A 20,616-nucleotide genomic window follows, 5' to 3' on the forward strand; every position below is an offset into this window, starting at 1 on the left:
AAAAAAAGGAGACAAATGTACTACTCGTAATATTTTAAGCAATTAAAAAATGTAGATGAAAAAAAAACTAGATCATTGAGGTGATTATAAAATTCCTTGTCTTCAAGGAATTTATAATTTATCCCAGGAGTAGAAAATTTTCAACACTTGTTCAAAAAATAATTGGTTTAAGCATGTTGCTAAATCTATGAGTAGATTTCTATGAGGAGAGTAAGGAAGGAGACATTAATTTTGAATCTAAGTTCAGAGTAACCATTCAATACATTCTTGTTGAAGTGAATTGAAATAAAAAATATATGTAGTATTAAATTAAAAATACTGTATAAGTATACCCTTGAACTCTATATTTTTAAAAAAGAATGGTTCAATATAAAATGTCAATTCATCTTTGTTTATAACCAGGCTAAAAATTTACCTTACTTTGCATTATGGTTTCTAATATAATTTATTTTTTGGCAATTCAATGTTGCAATTGGAATTTGCACAATGTGGTCAACTCTTAAATCTTCAACAAAATGTTGTATGTAAGAAGCAAGATATTTTTTGCAGCATAAATTTTGCCAAAGAAGCAGCAATTAAGAAATATATTTTTGATCAAAGAAGTAGTACACTGTAATACCATTTAGTGCATACATATGCAGAATAGTAGACTAAGGGAAACTGGTTAATTCAGGTTGGACCTATAACTAGAAAATTAGTATTTTAAACCCTTTTTACTTATTAATAGCTTCAATATTAAAATAAATTATTACATCAAAGGTTTAAACATTTTACTCATTTAACATGTATTAATCTTTAAAAAACACACAAATGATTACTTCTTTCAAATGAGTATAGTAACCAAAAAGACATTAAAGAAAGATAGTGTTTAAATGTGGGTTGAAATCTATTAAACATTTTGCCATTATCATAAAAACGATCATAGTAAAAGAATATGAGCTCTAATGTATGACAACAAAAAGAAATATAGAGAAAAATAATTATCTCCCATAGATTTTTTTAATCCTACAGGATCAAGTTCAAACCTTTGAGTCAAATGGTCAATACCCTCTCCAGTGGTTTTCAACCTTCTGGCCCTTTAAATACAGTTCCTCATGTTGTGACCCAACAATAAAATTATTTTCATTGCTACTTCATAACTGTAATGTTGCTACTGTTATGAATCGTAATGTAAATATCTGATATGCAGGATGGTCTTATGCGACCCCTGTGAAAGGGTCGTTCGACCTCCAAAGGGGGCGCGACCCACAGGTTGAGAACCGCTGCAAAACCCTGTTTCCTGCTGATATTCTCAAATCGTAACTCCTAATAATCTCATACGTGAAATATTTTCTTTAGAACTCTTTGGTCACCAATCTCAGTTGAATTCTTACCTCTGTATTATAAAAAACTCTCACTATTCTCTGCCTCTTTTCTCCTTCTTTTCTAACTTTCGTGAATCCTATATCGCTATTAGAGAAAATTTATGGAAACCCTCCATGAAGCCATATGCAAACAATTCAACTCCAAAGTACATACTGGAACAAGATATTTGCAGCAAAAATAATCAATATATGACTAGGATCCTAAGAATGTATTAAAAATTCCTACAAATTAATATAAAAAATTTAATTGTGTTTAGTCTATATTCCCCAAAAGCAGGTGTTTAGAATATAATTCAAGCAGTATATTTAGGAGTTGGTCTCAGGAAATACTTACAGAGGGTGTGTTGTCAAGCTATTTACTAGTGTGGACCATTGGACCTTGATCTCTCAGGGGAGCTCTGGCAAACAGTGCAAGACACCTGTGAGGGAGCTGAGCTGGTTATGCTCCTGCCAGTCATTAGTTGAGGACTGTCCCTCAGGGTCATTAACCTCATGTAACCAGGGGTATAACTTAAATAATCTCTTGTACAAGAGGGTATGTGTTCAATAATTTACACAGATGGAATGGTTATAATAGAAAACAAACAAGACGCCAGAAACAACTGTAATGTTCTTTAAAAGAAGAATAATACATGCATCATAATATACTCATACAACAGGATACTATGCAATGGTGATCGGTCATCTACATCAAAATGGATGAATTTCACCTATTATGCCAATTTTTCTGCTTCTCCTTCTACCCCCGGGACATTTATATCTCAGTTTCACTGTGTCAAAATATTCATAGTATAAGTGGATTTATATAATGTCCAAAAACATACAAAATCATTACTTTTTTAAGTATTTAAAGAGGTATAGTAAAACTTTTTAAAACTTTTAACAAAACAGAATAGTAAACATCATTCAGGAATTTGTGGGGCAAATAGAGAAATGTAGTCAGGGATGGGCACCCAGAGGATTTTAAAGGTACTTGTTATTTGTTAAATTATATCATGGGTACACATATAAATTTATGTACAGAAAACATTTCATAACAAAAGATTGGATAGAAGAAGAAAAACCATGGAGTGAAACTGAGATACAATGTCCCAGGGGTAGGAGGAGAAGCAGGAAAAGAGGTCTACTAGAAGCCAAGAAGGAGAGAACAATTAATGATGGCAACTGTTACTAGGCAGTGTGGGATGCAAAGTGAAATGAAGTTAGTGGAATTGGGACTTAGGTCATTGAAGGCTATGGTGACTGCAGTTTCAGTAACTGAGTTGAGGCATGTGTCAGAAAACAATGCCTCAAGAGGTAGTAAAAGGCCTGTGAATAGGTAGCTCTTTAAATAATCCTGCCAGTAAATGCAAGTAGGGAGATAGGTCATTATTTGAGGGGGAGGACAATTTGAACACTATTTAGGAGTATATTTTTAAAAGAGCATAATCTCTTCTAGACCATGGATTAAAGGCATTAGATCTTTAAATAGAAATTTAATTATAGGAAAAAAGTCAACATCCTTTTAGGAAAAAGTATCCTGGAAAATCTTTGGGTTAAATGTTTTTGGTGAAAAAGATGTAAATATTTTAAATAATTATTTTATCTAACTGGAAAATTTTCCCCAAAGGATATTTTCTCAACTCTTTTGATGACTCCTAAAGCCTTTAGGATTCTGTTTATTATTGTTTCCATGTTCTTGCTAATTTTCAGTGAATAAGAATTAGACCAACTTGAATTATAGGAGACATTCATGATGAGCCTACTTAAAAAAAAATTATCAATTAAGGGGACAAAGACTCCTTCCTTTTCATATTGGGCAGCTTTATTCATCATTATAACAAAATGTAGGCAAATTTTAATGATTACGTGAAAGATTAAGTAGATAGCCTTGCCTGACTATATATGTGAGTGTTCCATTGATAAAGAACATTACATTTAAAATTTAAAAAACATGGCATGCAACTTGAAAATTCCATTTAATAAAGTCTTGCTGGTGTGCATAAGGTTAGGGCAACACTGAGTGATGCTGTTGGCTTTCGCAGTGACATAATCTCAGCATAGTAGAGCGGCAAGGAGGTGGGTGACTGCCATTTACTTTAATAGCAGGAAAAATTTTCAAGCTGTAACAACATGCTCAATAAATTCTTCCATTACTGTAATACCAAAGGAGAGTTGAAAAATGTATTACACTTCTAGTTTTTTCCTTAGAGATATATATTCTTGTTCTGTTTCTATGGCAACATTGATGCAGTAACTAAACCTTTAACTTCTCTCTAGACTCCCTGATGGCTTCACACAGCTTCTAAACCTGACCCAGCTCTATCTGAATGACGCCTTTCTTGAATTTCTTCCAGCCAATTTTGGAAGGTAAGAATAAAAAATTTAAATGATTTCATTTTATTTCACTTTAGGTAAGCACTTTACCTGAGCCAGTTGGTGAAGCTTTAAAAGTGACCATTGTGATAAACCTCATTATTATTCAGTAAATGAGACAATATTAACCTATGAAGCATTTTGCAAAAAATAAAGTAAAATTAGGTCATTAATAATCAAATAGCCCAGCCGATGTTGCTCAGTGGTTGGATGTCAGTCAACCCATGAACCAAGAGGTCCCTGGGTCAATTTCTAGTCAGGGCACATGCAGGGTTGTGGGCTCCATCCCTGGTTGGGGGGCATACAGGAGGTAGCTGATCGATGATGTCTCTCTCATTGATGTTTCTATCTCTCTATCCTTCTCCCTTTCTCTTTCTATAAAAAAAAAGAAAATACTTTTTTAAAATAATATATATGTATTTCCCTTTTTAAAAAATAATCAAATAAATTGCATGTGTTAAATATTAAAAAATTTAAAAGATATGGAATAATACACGTGAATATTTATGGCTCTTGAGTTGGAAAATACCTTTATAGAATAGAAACAAAGGAAAATATAAATGGATACATAGATGTGAGTACATAAACACTTTTAAAATCAAATAACATCAGAAGATATTTAACAATTAAGGAAAAACAATAAACTGGGAAAATATTTCCACCATTTATGGGAAGCAAATTATATCCTTAACTATAAAGAATTCTTACATATGAGTTTGAAGGCAAAAATTTCATTAGAAAAAAATGGATAAATGACACGTACAAGCGATCCATAATAAAGTACAAATTTCCAACGAATGCATGAAAAATGGTTAGCCTCACAAATAGTAAAAATAATACAAATCAAAATGACAATAAAGCTCCATTGTGTTCTAGCATGTTACAGAGGAAAGATGTCCTCATTCTGCTTATGGAATTGCAGAATGATATGAGCTGTGTACAAGGCAGTGTGACTTAAAAGGTTTGAAAATATTTACAACCACTGCTTCTGCCATTCATTTCTAGAAATGTATCGTATCATCATCAAATATCACACTAGGATTTATGGACAAGAATATTTATCATTATTTACAATATGAATAAAGTGGAAGCCCACATCCATCTAGGGAGATGGGTTAAATATATTAAGTTGCATCTACATGACAGTCTGTGGAGATTTATAATGTATATGGAAATATGTTTATAGATCATATGACACATTATATTTAGAAAAATATTATAACAAAATATATAAACTACATTCACAATATGAATATAAATAGACATGAAATAAAAGACTGGTTCCTTGGAAGTAAAATTAGGGAAATTTTTATTTTCATCTCTATATTTATAATATTTTCCAGGTATTCTGCAATACATCTTTTTTCTCTAATTTTCTTTGAAATAAATTGATACACAGCACTATACAAGTTTAAGGTGTACAGCATGATCATTTGACTTACATATCTTGTGAATTGATAACCACAATAAGTTTAGTTAATAATCATCACCTCATATAATTACAAAAAATGTTTTTTTCCATGAGTTTTTGTGGGGGAGGGAGGATTTCGGGGGGAGCAGGGAGAGGAGATTTCTCATATAAATATGATCATACCATATTTCTCTGTCCAGCTTACTTACCTCAGGCTCCATCCATTTTGTCACAAACGGCAGTTGGTCCTTTTTATGGCTGAATAGTATTTCGTTATATGTATTTACATTTAATTTATCTATTAGCTACTGACGGAGACTTAGGTTGTTTTCATGCCTTGGCTATTGCAAACATGAAAAATATATCTTAAAAGTTAAGACAATTTAAGTTTATTAACTGCGTTTTTCTAAGTGATCATCATTGAAAGTGCTCAAATAGACTGAGTATAACTTGACACGGATCTGTTGGCAGAAGCTAGTGCAGATGTTCAGAACTCTGGAATAATGATGTGCCTTAGCATGTAGTAGCCCCATCTGCATATGGATTGTATAACATTTCCCAAATTCCCTGCAGATCAGATCACAGCATCTACAAACACCCTGTTCTTGGACAGCTTTTACAATTCACAGATCTTCAAAAGAGTATTTACCTGGCTTCTGAATGAGCTAGTACTTCACCATTCATTCATCTAAATTAACATTGTCCTTCTGGTAGTGAGCACAACTGCAACTATGCTTTTGATTTATCAAATGAGAAAATGTCTAATTGTCACCTGAAGAAACTCTTTTGTCTTGAATTTTTTTCAGTTCTCTTTTAGCAGTCCTAATATGAGGGAAGTTATTTGGCAAATAGAAAACATAACACCAAAATTTAAACCACTTGGAATTAGATTTTAATTTTGTGTAAATCACATGCCAAAATATGATCTATTTTATTATTGTTATCTAAACAGTTTTTTAACCTTCAGTTGGATAGTTTGTCAAAAGGATGCTTAAACTCCCTTTCAAAACCTGAGATTCATATTCCTAAGAGCCAAAATAAGTCACAAAATATCATCACACTAGTACAAATATTGAAATGATTTGAGACATATAAATGTTTAAGAAATCTTTTCTACTAGCAATATATCCATGTGCTGGAGAACTGAATCACTTTATTTCATATAGAGATTAAGAGTTATATGATTAAAATTAAATTAGAAATTTGATAGGAGTCAAAACAGAAAAGAAATGGGAAGAGACCTTGATGAATATACAAAAGCACAGTAAATATGGACAATTGTGGGTGAAATCATTCAAATAGTGAATTATTCCCCAAACACTAAAAATTCATAAAATTCATTTACTTTTGCTCTAAAGAATCCTCAACTGAGTACATTTTAAAACTCAGTTATAGACATTAGTGACAAAAGTGCCCCAGGCTGCATACCTTAACAAGTACTTAGGTGTGAAATGCATTCCTAATCACGTGTTACACAGCAACAGAAACTGTGAGCATCTTTTACCTCCTCCAGGATTTCCCCAACCCCAGTACTGTCACAGGACAGATGATGCTATAGATTTTTCATGTACATCCACTTCCAAAATGTTAAGGATGCTCATCTTAGGGTCAATGAAATATGGTATATTAATTAGATTGCTTTTTCTACTATCCAATAATTGGTAATAGTAATTATCTAACACATATTAAAACTTGCAATGTGCCAGGCATTATTCTTTACCTGTGTGACATTATTTAAGATTCAAAACTCTATACGTTATGGTACTGTTATCACAAACTCATTACAGAGGAGGAAGCTTAAGTTAGACGGGGTTAATTTGCCCAGAGTCACAGAGGTAGAATATGAGAGCCTGGATTTCATCCAGATCTGTCTGACCATAAAATTCAAGCTCTTGCCCTAACCGGTTTTGCTCAGTGGATAGAGCATTGGCCTGCGGACTGAAGGGTCCCAGGTTCGATTCCAGTCAAGGGCATGTACCTTGGTTGCGGGCACATCCACAGTAGGGAGTGTGAAGGAGGCACCTGATTGATGTTTCTCTCTCATCGATGTTTCTAACTCTCTATCCCTCTCCCTTCCTCTCTGTAAAAATCAATAATATATATATTAAAAACAAACAAACAAAAAAAACTCAAGCTCTTAACCACTATGCTATTTTATTTGCTTTACAAGTTAATGTATAGTCTTTTGAGAGAAAGTGTTGCCATGTTCCAGTGAATATAGCACTTGGAATTTAGTAGATAGTCAATAGTCTGTTGAACATATAAAATTAAACAGTGAATATATTTTTTTAAAACATGAAATGTAGAAGTGATACCTTTGAAAGATATTTATTTCCTGGAAATTTTGATTTTACAAATTACTTGTCAAATTTGCTTTTGACAAATGATATTCGTTATTGTCTAATGTTGATATCCTATTCATAATCAATTTGTATAATTCTTTAAAATCTGTAATGAAGGTATATAATGTTGAACATAGTTGTTTTGATAATATACATAGTGTTTATTGACTGTACCATAGTAACATTGTTTTATAGAAAAAAATAAGAAGCAATTTTTAAATTTATTTCTATAGACTTGTCAAATTACGGATCTTGGAGTTAAGAGAAAATCACCTGAAAACTCTACCAAAGTAAGTGACTGTGTATTTTCTAAATTTTGAATTGTGATTTTTTTCATTAGTATTAAAAAAATAACTTTTTATTTTGGCTATGCTTTGCCATTTTGATTGAGTGAATTTTTCTATATTTTTTCCTGGAGACTAAAAAGTATCATATACTGTAAGAGTTATGCATTAAGTAAGAATGAATCCTGCCTTACAAAATCATATAGTTACAAGGTGGGGAGAGTCCATTTATGGTTCATATTTTAGTTAAACTAACACATCAGGAATGTTAGTCTGTCAATTTCATTGAAACTTATGAAATTGTTATTTTTAAGCACAGAAACAATCAAGAGTTTCAAAAAGGTTCAACCCAATATGATGCTGAATGTTTCAAGTTAATTTATGGATTGTGATAGTTTTTAGTTTTTAAATCAAGACTATGCAAAAATATTACATAAAAATGATTACTTTTTTTCTAGAGATCCTAAAATGGTTTGGAGAAAATTTATATTTATACATTCTTTCAAACTGTGCCTTTTTACTAGTTTATTTAAATTTTGGTTTATATAAAAACACAAGATATTTTATGAAAAAACAAATAACTAAAATGTTATGCAATGTTTACTTTAATAAAATGCTTTGCTTTACCCTGCCTTGACCTATTCATGTCTAATAATAGAATGTTGTGTTGTACAGAAAAAAATGTTTTTGAAAAACAAAAATTATTCAAAATGTAGTTTTTACTCAAATAAATTAATATGATATGTATATGTTACAACTAACTTATTGAAAGCACCATGGCTATTATTACCTTCCTGTAGTATTGCAGAAAAAGATTGAGTACAGTGTTTCATTCTTCAAAAATCAGCAAGACTTAGAGACCTTTTCTCTGCTAACAATTGTATTTTTTTACTTTCTAAAATCTTTCCCCTAAGCAAACGGTACTGAATTCCATTGATTTTTTAACCAATATTTCAATAAAATACCTTTAAGTACATTTTATGTATGCTATAATGTATAAAAAATTTTGTCAATTCAAGACTTTCAATAATGATATTGATTTCATTTAAATATATACATAGAGATAAAACATCTATTCATTCCTCCATAAATGGAAGAAGACAAAGAGAGAACATGAAAAGGAGGAAATATCCCTATATCTAGCTACCCTGAACTTTTGAGTAGCCTTTCTCTAAGCTAAAGCATTAGGCATAAGTCTAATGAGAGGCATCTCTTCCAGGTTGGAGACATAAACAGAGAGGGGAGATGTGTTACTGGTTCAGCATCAATCTCCTGTAAATGCAGTTGGTGCCACCATTTCCATGCCAAGGGTTTTAAATGTTACATTTAAAGTAGAATGGAAACATGGCTAAGCAAAAACTGACCCACGGGAAATAGCATTGTCCCCTTCATCTAATATATATGTTTAGATCAAGTCTCCTTGAACATACTGAGTGTGTGGGAGAGAATCCTTTCCTCTGGTCTCAAATAATGGTTTTGATGTGAAATATAAAACAAATCTAATATAAGATGTCAGGTTTCTAAGTATATTTTTAACATATAAATTTTAAATATAAATTAAAGCCTGACCTTAGATTGCATTTATGGACTTTATAAGAGATAGCTGTGAAAACAGTTCAGAGTCATGAGTAACAATGCTCATAATTGGTGCATAGGTATTGTGTAGGTTTTGAGACTATGGTCCAGCATCAAACAGTTAAAATAAGTAGAGTAATATGCATTCAACTATGTTTGGCCTAAAAAAAACATTGTAAAGATGTATAGAAGTAACATCAGGTCTCTTTGGTAGACAGATATGACTTGTATAGATGTTACAGTTTTTACATTTAAAAACATGTTCAAGTCATTTTCAATCTTGTGTGTTCATTTTTTACCTTATAGACAAAAATATAAAGAATCAAAATATGCATAAAATAGGAAAACTATATCTTAGTTTTTAGTGTCTATAAAATGAGAATTGAAGACAGAAGTTCTGTATAAATAAAAATAAACTGTGTTTTCACTATGTATTATACCCCAATCTAGACCTGTAACTGAGATATGTGAGAGCTTTCTACTCTTCTTACTTCGTACCTCCAATGAAAATAAAGGAAGCAATTTAGTTTTAGGAAAAACAATTTACAGTTTTATAATAATTCCTCCAAGAAGAGATAGTGCATAATTTTCTCAAGGAAATAAATAAGATGCCAAGTCTTCAGTGGGTTCTTAGTGATTCCTCTTCTTTTTATCTTCTGTCTTAAAAATCTATATGTCTGACAATCTGTGCCAAAGGTAAAAATGTGTAAGAATTATGATATGCCATCCATTCAAATGCATATCCCTTACATAAACTGGTAGAGACATTCTGATATGTGCAGATTCTAGAACAATTCTTTCAGTTATTACCTAGAAGTCAGTATCATAAATTTTTACACTGTTTTGTGATCATTCCTTTAGATATCAATGAGTGAGGAAATTAAATTTCTCAGATACACATTTCCTAAAAAATAATTGAAACAGTCAGTCTTGATTATGAGTAATAATTGAGGATGTTGAACAACTGAAGAAACTAGATAACCAAAAAGAAAAATCTTTGGATTTCAAGATACAACTTTTCCTCATAGCAGAATTATTCTCCAAATTATGGTTTTTGAAGGCAAGCCAGAAATGAGTTAGTTCTCATTTTGACAATTTTTCACTAGCGATTTCTCTATCTGGAATTCTCTTACCACAAGTCATTGCATGGCTAGATCTTCCTTATTCTTTACACTTTCCTCAGATGTGGCCCCTCAGAGCTTTCCCTGGTCCCATCATATAATATTGTCCCCTCTTAGCCTTCACACTGTCTCACTCTTACATTTGACTTTCTTCATAGCATTTAAGGTTCTCTGAATTATTTCAACTCTGTTTACTTGGAGATGATATTCTCAGGAGAACCAAAGTTCCATTAAGAAGAGGGTTTTATTTTTTTTATGTCACTGCTGAATCTCAGAGCCTAAAACAGTGCCTGGCACACAGTGAGCACTCAATACATAAACAAGAATACTGACATAGTGATTCAAATAAAGAAATACCTGTCATGTGACCTGGAAAATGTATAAGTTGGTTTTTCCACATAGAAAATAATATAGGATAATAAATATTATGATTAGATGGGTCTTTGGTGAGCATCAGACAGAAGAGGACAAAGATAAATGATTGAGGGGATGAGGGCTTCTCAAAAGCTGATAGCTGAGCCTTAAATTTTAAACTTACACTCACACACACACACACACACACATACATATTCTCTCTCTCGGTTTGTTTCAAGTTAAACATTATATAGCTAAGGAATGACAAGAGAGGAGACTAATTTCAAATTAATAAAATTAATACTTATAACAACTAAAAATATCTAAAAATAGTATATCTTATTTCTTTTCTCTTGTCATTAAAATGTGATACATTTAATCAAGAAACAGAATATATGTCAAGATAACAAGGAAAGGATAAGATCATTTTTTAAATGAAAATTAGGAACCATTTCTGTGGAAGTAACATATCAGCATATAAATTGTTAGTTATAATTGCAGGTTTTACCCTTAAGTAAAAGTTTTTTCATATTCATGAGAAGAATTTTTCTAATACCTTAGTTAAAATTTGGGCTCTCCATCATGGCTAAGACTAACCGGAGCTAACATATGATTTGATGTAACTGTGTCTATAATAATTTTCAAAATTTGAAGTAATGTGAAGAAAAGTAAACACAGATTAAGCTAATATTTATCCTTCTGTATTTGTCCTTCTGAGTGTACAAGGCTTAAGAAGTGTGATTCCTCAATCTGCTGTCCTAATACACTGACTGAGAGGAATATTTCAGACACATTCCAGCAGAATTACTGGGGCAATATCAGGCGATAGAGTAAACCCTGATGAACAAATCCAAAAGGGAAAACTAGATGGATTTGGTGGATAAGGAACTCTTAAAAATTGTTGGAAGAAGGAATTTAGAGTGTAGGTTATAAATATGAAGTAGTAACAACTTTCTTGGGGGGATCATGAACCCTTCCAAGAAGCTAAAAAGAGTAGTGGAATCTAGAAAAGCATTATTTGTAAAATTCCAGCTGTATCTATTTCCAATATTTTTGTGGCCCACTGTGAGTTTTCACAAAAAGTAGATTATTTGGCATTTTATGTAAAGTAAGCCACATCAGAATACATAGTATACTATGAAAGAGCACCAAAAATAAGAAGGACGCTGTCAGTTTTAAAGTACCAAAATTTATCAAGTGTATAATTTTAATTATATAAATGTTGGTTCAAAAGAGAATGTTTTATTGAGCAAAATTTCATTTGGTTCATAAATAAAACTATATTTCACTATCATCTATGAAATTTTTTGAACTCTCCATAGAAAACATTATTAAGGAATAATTTAAAGAAAACATTTCCCAAGTACACGCATGAATAATACTCTAAAACTACTAAGCTATATGTGCTTGAAAACTAGTAAATAGTGTATCCATTATACATGATTTTATTCCTTAGGCGCCATTGTTTTTATTTAGTGATTTCCCCCCTGGCAACAGAGGTTCAGAAACTCTACAGTATTTCTCTTCTCTGAATGCCTACGGACCCACACACATATTCACAGGTGTCAAAACGTTACACCTTATCTAGCCGTACTCTAAGAGGAAAGATCCCCTTGAATTATAAATATAAATCAAAACCAGAGCTACAGTAAAACACTACCAATGAAAGACATTAGATCATGAAAGTCAAGAAAGTCATAATAGTTAAGAACTATTTCAGATTGAAGAAGACTAGAGACATACTAACTAAAAATAGTTATCTGAATTGTTTATTTTTCTTAAAAAATTATTGAAACAACTGGCAATACTTGCATGGGATCTGAGGACTGAATGATAGTCATGTATCAGTGCTGATTTCCTAATTTGGATGGCTGCATTTTGGTTTGGTAGGAGGATGTTCTAGTTTCTAGCAAATATACACTACTATTTGGAGATGATGGGCTACCAGGTTTGTATTGTACTCGCAAGTATTCATAAAAGTTATATATGGCGCTTTGAAACTTTTTATGATTCTTTAAACATAATAACTTTTAAAAAGAGATTTTCAAACATCAATTCTTTAAAATTTAAAAAAAGCACTGTCTCATGGAGAAAATTATCAGCTTCATTTCTGAAATACTTGTAGATGTAGAGAGCAAGGGAAGAGTTTGCATTCATGTACTAAAATGCTTAACTGTTTGTAAAAATGAGCATTTGTACATATGTGATAAAAGTTCTACATATGTGAGTAATATGTATACTGTGGATGTATTTTTTTCCTAACTAAATGGCAATGAATACTCTATATCTATAATTTATCAGTCAGATTTCTATTCATTTGCAAATAATATATTTTAGTTTTCATATAAGCTCATTTACTTTTTTTAAATAAGATTACTCTATAGGCAGACTTACAAAATTAGAATGTACTTGTCAGGTGTTTTTTTTGAAACCTCTCTTTGTTATCGATTTTACTGCCAATTATCATTGTCAGCATAATGAAGAAAATTGTATAAAATAATATATATTCTGAGTTAGACAGGTGTGACTAAGTCATTTTCTATTCTCATTTCAGTGATTCTATTAACAGATTTATTTCACTTGGCATTACTGTACTAGTTACTTCAATAAAATACATCAATAGGTTCTATGGTTCTATTGTAACAAAAAATTATATTGTCAAGCACAGCTTACAGAACAGATTTTTTATGTTAACTCTGTTTTTGTGACTATAAAACATAATTGGATATAATGTGTTTTTATAATCATACTAAAGGCCCAGTGCACAAACTTCATGCACTCGGCAGGGTGGGGGGTGGAGGGGTCCCTCAGCCCGGAATGCGAGAGGGTGCAGGCCAGGCTGAGGGACCCCACTGGTGCATGATCGGGGCTGGGGAGGGACACAGGAGGTTGGCCAGCCAGGGAGGGACCGCGGGAGGGCTCTAGGGCATGTCCAGCCCATCTTGCTCAGTCCCGATTGGCCAGACCCCAGCAGCAAGCTAATCTACCCGTTGGAGTGTCTGCCTCCTGGTGGTCAGTGCACGTCATAGCGACTGGTCAACCGGCCAACTGTCTGCCCCATAGCAAGCAGTTGAGCGGCTTTAGCATATCATTAGCATATTATGCTTTGATTGGTTGAACGACCAACTGGATGACTGGACACTTAGTATATTAGGCTTTTATTGTATAGGATTACCTTATGCTTTTACCAATATATATCAATTTTTAAGGCATGATGTTTTGCTAAACCAAACACCATCCCATCCTGGGTTATCTTTATGGAAAGTGACAATATGACAAGCTAGCTAACCAAGGTAATAATATTAGTGACCTCTAGTTGTAGAGAATTGTACTTAGAACTAGGTATTTTCTTTATTTCTTCTCACCTTGTCTTAAACTTTAAATTCAGATTAAATAAGTCCTAATTATAACATACTATATTTAAAAACATTCTGTAAATTATAATGCATTATAACAATACTAGAGGCCTGTTGCATGAAGAGATTTGTGCAATAGGCCTTCCTTTCCCCTGGCTGCTGGCACTGGTTTGCCTCCGGCACCCCGGGGCCCAGGCCTTCGCTCTGGCTGAGTTCCGGCTGGAGCCGGCCCTGGAAACGTCAGGCTTCGCTACTCTGCCGGCCGGCCCCAGGGTGAGGCCTCGCTGCTCCGCCGGCTTCAGGGCCATCAGGCTTCGCTGCTCTGCCAGCCCCAGAGCCGTGAGGCCTCGCTGCTCCGCCGACCCCAGAAACGTCAGGCCTCGCTGCTCCACTGGCCCCGGGGCTGTGAGGCCTCGCTGCTCTGCCAGCTTGGAAACATCAGGCCTCTCACCTCCGCCGGCCCTGGGGCCGTTAGGCTTAGCTCCACCGCTTGGAGCCTACGTATGCAAATTAACCGCCATCTTTGTTGGTGGCTAATTTGCATATCACGCTGATTAACCAATGGGAGGCGTAGCGAAGGTATGGTCAATTACCATGTTTGTCTATTATTAGATAGGATAATTATTAGAGGTCCTTCTAAAATATCAAACATATACCCTTCCAAAGATTCACTAAAGGAAAGGCTAGAGCTCTCTGTCTTGTGAACTAATTGTATTTTTTAGCCTACTTTCAACATAAAATTAGGATTAAAATATTACAATTAGTTAAGGTTGAGTCAGGTCCAGTGAGGACCTAGGGAGAGGGCACAAAAGCAAAAAAAAATCCAAAAAACAAAAACAAAAAACAACCATTAGATAAAATTGCTCTTTTCAGAGTACTCCAATCAATACCCACTCTGATCCCTGATGATTAAATTTACCAAAAGACAAGAACTGCTTGATATACAACAGTGAGGTTCAAAGTGCTGTGGCTTCAGTTTATTAGATCTCGAGGCTTAGTCTCTAGAGGAGCAATTAGCCTGTGCTTCGTTGTTACAACAAAAAACAACCAGTAGATAAAATTGCTCTTTTCAGAGTACTCCAATCAATACCCACTCTGATCCCTGATGATTAAATTTACCAAAAGACAAGAACTGCTTGATATACAATAGTGAGGTTCAAAGTGCTGTGGCTTCAGTTTATTAGATCTCGAGGCTTAGTCTCTAGAGGAGCAATTAGCCTGTGCTTCGTTGTTTCACCTGGGAAGAACTGTAATGAATTTGAATGGGTATCTACTTTGCAGTCAAACCAACCTGGATTTGTATTCGGACCTTTGCTGCTCGTTTATGAATTTTTTAACTTCTTTGAACTTCAGTGCCATTATTTTTAAAGAATACTTGTTGGTCGTTACCTCCTTTAAATGGTAAATTATAGTTTGAGTCATAGTTGATGAAAATGAGTTTTGTGATCATTAGAACCAGGAAAATACTTAAACAAAGGTAGCATGTTGTGGCACTTGGAAAACATGAGTGTGTGCAAGAAAAGATTGGCCTGAGTAATATTTTTTTCATTTTATCTCATAATTATATCTTTATTAGAAGGGGAATGGAGAGTGTTTTTAGTGTTTTCTTTATAATAAATACTTAAAAGTAATGTGATGCTGTTTTGCTTTTCTTATTTTTAAGCAGTACTGTAATGAGAGCTAGAAATGATTCTCATCCTCAGTAGTGTATGTAAAATTTTAAATATCTAGTTATCAATTCTTAAAGACTGTTATTTTTTCTTTTTAAAATTGGTAGTTTCTTTGGGTAAATTGGACTAAAGATACTAAAAGGCATGATAAAAAATAAACAAAACTTTCAGCAAGCACCAGGAGGAACATAGCCACCATCTGTGGCTCCATGTACTTTTATAAACTCATTCACTGCCGCTTTGCAAATTTAAATAATTTAATGTGTATGATTGTTCTCCCCTTATGGATAAATGTAGTTCCTTTACTAAAGATATATTCTAAACATCATACTAGCGTTGTTCTTGGTCTCAACATCTTGGGCCAGAAAAATAAAATAAAAAACACAAAGGAGCTCCATAATAGATCTACTCCTATGGTCTCAGATGGTGAATTTGCAAAGATTTACCCTAATTCCAATTCTGTATTTGATACTCAGATCTCAAGTGGAATATTCACCACGTATCAAAAGTGAAATAATTTTTATCTTTCTCCTCTACCACCACTCCATTGCAAACCAAACAAAATCAAACAAAACAGAAATCCCAAGCTTCTTAGTATACACTGCCTAGTCACTGTACCATCCACCTAATCACAGAAATTAGAACTCCTAATCCTCTCTTCCTCTCCTACTACCCTCAAATCCACCTGCCATCAACATATGCCATATCTAAGTACTCCTCCCTTCCTTCCATCATTGTCCTACGTGAGTTCCTTAATATTACTTGCCTCAGCCTCCAGTAACTCCTCCTTCCTCTTACCTCTCCCCCTGGAATCCACCTCTTTATTGTTGTCAGAGCTTAAATTGCTACATGTCCGTGTAAAAGCTCACAATGACTGCTCACAGGGGGCAGAAGACATGTCTTGATGCCCTTTATAGTTTGGAGTTAGCATTTCTACTGTCATTACCTCCCAACATTCTCCATCCCACAGGGTCTCTCTGCTGCATCCAAAATACAATACACCTTTGTATCCCCAGACATCTTTCTTGGAACCTTCCTCTTTTCTGTCTGACAAACTCCAAATCATCCCTTAATTTTTACATCACTTTTGCTTTGAAATTGGTAATAGATTCTGCATTCCGAGTGGTAGCTTTGAAAATTTGTTAGAGTTTTTCAAGGTAACATTTTCATTAAAAATTTATCTATTTATAGTTTGACTCAGAAATTGAATATGCTTATTTTGTGAGGTTTTTATCATCTTTATTTTGTTATTTGAAGTTGCAACTCTATAGTCTAGCTGTTAGGTAAGTGAGGCTGAATAATCTGCTTTTCCTTTATAGTTACAGATTTTATAATAGCACCGCCTTAGCAATAGTGGCACCTCAAGAGGTATTGGTGAATTGATTTTCACTAGAGCCCTTCTATAGTATAGATGGTCAACGACTTTTGATGGTTCAGCTTTACAATGATGCAAAAGCCATACATACTCATTCAATAGAAACCGTACTTTGACTTTTGAATTTTGATCTTTTCCTGGGCTAGTGATATGCAGTTCGATACTCTCTTATGATGCTGGGCAGCGACAGCAAGATGATTTTGCCCAACTGTAAGCTAATGTAAGTGTTCTGAGCTAGACTAAGCTAACTTAGGTATACTAAGTGCATTTTTAATTTATGATATTTTCAATTGACAATGAGTTTATCAGGCTATAACCCCATTGTAAGTCAAGAGCATCTGTATTTTGGCAAGTGCAAGGAAAAACTGAACTTCAGGAGATATGTTTTATTTTAGCATTTTCAAATATTTCTCTGACATTCATGTTTTAATTTTTACTATTAAAAAGGACTCTTGATAAGTAAACAATAAATAAATTACTTTATTATTGATAGTTGGCTCAATGATGCACACTAAAACAAATGAAATGTATCTAACTCTCCAAATGTATCTTACCGCTTTCTTGTGTCTCCACTTTCCTCTCTACTCAAGTCAGGGTTAATTCCGGTCATTCAATATGCAAAATACATTCTAAAAAGGCTTGATTTCCTCTCAAACAGACGCAAGGGGAATATTTCTCAGTTGCTTTCATTTTCGACACTTTCTGTGACATTTAACATCAGTACTCGAACAATGTTGAAAATTCACATAAGATATTAACTTTATGACATTAATTTCCTCTAATAGACATTTTAATTTCCTTTTAGTAACATGAGATTTCAGTTTGTCCTTTCTTGGCTTTTAAAAATTGTTATTTCTTTCCTGCCATACTCCAAATTTTATTATGTTTAGTTTTACTTCATTTACACTCCAAATGATCCCAAATCTTTATGTGACTATATTGTACTGCTATTCATTTTTTCTTTATAGTTAACCTTTTTAAAATACATTAAAAGGATATCTGTTAACATTTAGTAGATAATAACAATCTTTTCTAGTTATAAAGTAAATGCCCTATAATTTTCTAAATAAGAAATTACATTAATTCGATTAAAATGCTATGACTCTTATCAAATATTAGCTGTTTAGATTTATGTTTGTTCTAAAAAGATAGATTGAAAATATTATGCTACACAAATTTGTTAAAAGTAAGAATAATACATTTCTCTATTAAATATTCAGTGATGCCTGGTTGGTGTTGCTCAGTGGTTTAGACTAGAGCATCAGCCTGCATGTGGAAGGGTTGCAGGTTCGATTCTTGGTCAAGGGCTTGTACCTGGGTTGCAGGTTCATCCTTGGCCCCGGTTGAGGTACATGTGGGAGGCAACCAATTGATGTGTCTCTCTCACATCAACGTTTCTCTCTTTCTCCTGCCTTCCCTCCTTTCTGCTCTCTCTAAAAATCAATAGAAAAAAATATCCTCAAGTGAGGATTAACAAAAATAAATATTCGGTGACAATTTGAATAAATTAATTACTTTTACTTACATTAAATGATATTAATGCCCTAGCCAGTTTGGCTCAGTGGATAGAGTGACAACCTGCGGACCAAAGGGTCCTGGGTTAGATTCCAGCCAAGGGCACATACATTGGTTGCAGGCTTCTCCCTGGCCCGGGCCCTCGTCAGGGCTCGTGCAGGAGGCAACCAGTCAATGTGTTTTTCTCACATCGATGTTTCTCTCTTTCTTTCCCTCTCTTCCACTCTCCCTAAAAATCAATGGGAAAATATCCTCAGGTGAGGATTAACAACAACAAAAATTTATTAAGGCTATTAGTGTAGTAAAGTATTTCTAAATTAAATAGATTTCTAATAGCAAAAACTTTACTTAGATTAAATGTCTCATGCAATTTCTAAAAGCAAAAGGAAAAGCATTTCTTATACTAAATAGAATCTTAAAGGGAATCTAATTATTATATCCAACTAAATGGACACACATTTTAAAATATACTTATATACTTTAGTTTATTAAAGGAAGATTTTATACTTATAGGTTTTATTTAAGGGAGAATATAAAATTAAAATTATATGGCTTTTAATTTTATGTGAAAACATCTAAATCACTAAATATGGCACTCGAGACCTGACCTTTACCTTCCCTCTAACCACTCCCCTGCTTAATTCCCTAGATATGACTTGCAAGTTCATGCCTGTGTACACTTACTGATAAGTTCTTATTTTACATGACTTCATATCTCATAAGGCTTTCTCATAAACCAGTTTAAAAATAACACCTTGTAAAAGGTATACCTAATGTATACCGAATGTGACAGACACTACTCCAGGTGCAAGAAGATATGACAAAGAACAATAGATTCTCTCTTCTTCAATGACTTTCAAGCCTGGCAGAAGGAGACAAACCATTAACACAAACAAATATGTGAATAAGATAGGTAATTGCTATAAAGAAAACAGGATGATATTATAGGAAATTTTTAGGTTTGGGCGTTTACTTTCTTTACTTGGTTGGTTTTTAGTTTGGTTATTTTTCATTTTTTTGTTTTTTGAGTTAGGCTATTCAGGGAAGACCTTTGTAAAGGTGGCATTTGCATCTAGTCAAGCAAGACAGGAACAGAAAACTGAGCATTGGCATTAGCGAGATAGAGTTCACCGATAGGAGCTTGGTAAAGCTATTTCAGTGATGCGTTAGGTGCAACCTCATTGGAGTGGTTGAAGAGAGAGGAAGGATTCACAAAAGAAGATAACAAGGGGAGGGAAAAAAATGGCGGAGGTTTAGATGAACATGTCGGTGCCGTGTCCCAGAGCAGATAAGGGCAAGCAGCTGAAACGGGTAACAGATAGGAGCTTGGTAAAGCTATTTCAGTGATGCGTTAGGTGCAACCTCATTGGAGTGGTTGAAGAGAGAGGAAGGATTCACAAAAGAAGATAACAAGGGGAGGGAAAAAAATGGCGGAGGTTTAGATGAACATGTCGGTGCCGTGTCCCAGAGCAGATAAGGGCAAGCAGCTGAAACGGGTAACATAAAGCCCGAATAAGCAGAGGAGATTCAGCTGAGAGACAATCTGCAGCCAGGAAAAACAGAGAACTCCTAGAAAAAGGGAACGGTTAGAGACTGAGGCTGAAACCTCTCCCGGTGCGCCGGCTCAGCCACGGAGACCATGCCATCTTGAGTGGCTGTTACCAGCATCCAGAGACTGGCTACTAACCCGGAAGCAACGGCTCTCAAGCAGCGCGACTACGTGAACTCAGAGGAGCCCTGCTTCTCCCCACAGAAAGCAGATCCAAGCAACAGCGGCCTCCTGATCACCACACGCTCTGTCTGAGGAACAGTTGCTGTGTGTGAAGCCTCCCTCCACCAGCCAGAAGAGCCACCACAGCTGTGAACAGCACCCATCAGAGGACCTGCTACCAAC

General features: G+C 34.1%; 1 protein-coding gene across 7 annotated transcripts in view; it reads left to right on the plus strand.

Annotated features, from left to right (window-relative positions):
* LRRC7 (leucine rich repeat containing 7) overlaps window positions 1–20,616 on the plus strand; it is a 498,579-nt gene that overhangs the window by 233,827 nt on the left and 244,136 nt on the right. For all 7 annotated transcript variants that reach the window (XM_005871895.2, XM_014544330.1, XM_014544332.1 and 4 more), the window contains exons 6-7: window positions 3,624–3,713; window positions 7,706–7,762. In XM_005871895.2, the coding sequence (XP_005871957.1) occupies window positions 3,624–3,713; window positions 7,706–7,762 (147 nt within the window). The remainder of the gene's footprint in view (window positions 1–3,623; window positions 3,714–7,705; window positions 7,763–20,616) is intronic.

Source organism: Myotis brandtii, unplaced genomic scaffold (assembly GCF_000412655.1).
Source record: "Myotis brandtii unplaced genomic scaffold, ASM41265v1 scaffold36, whole genome shotgun sequence".
NCBI lineage: Eukaryota > Metazoa > Chordata > Mammalia > Chiroptera > Vespertilionidae > Myotis > Myotis brandtii.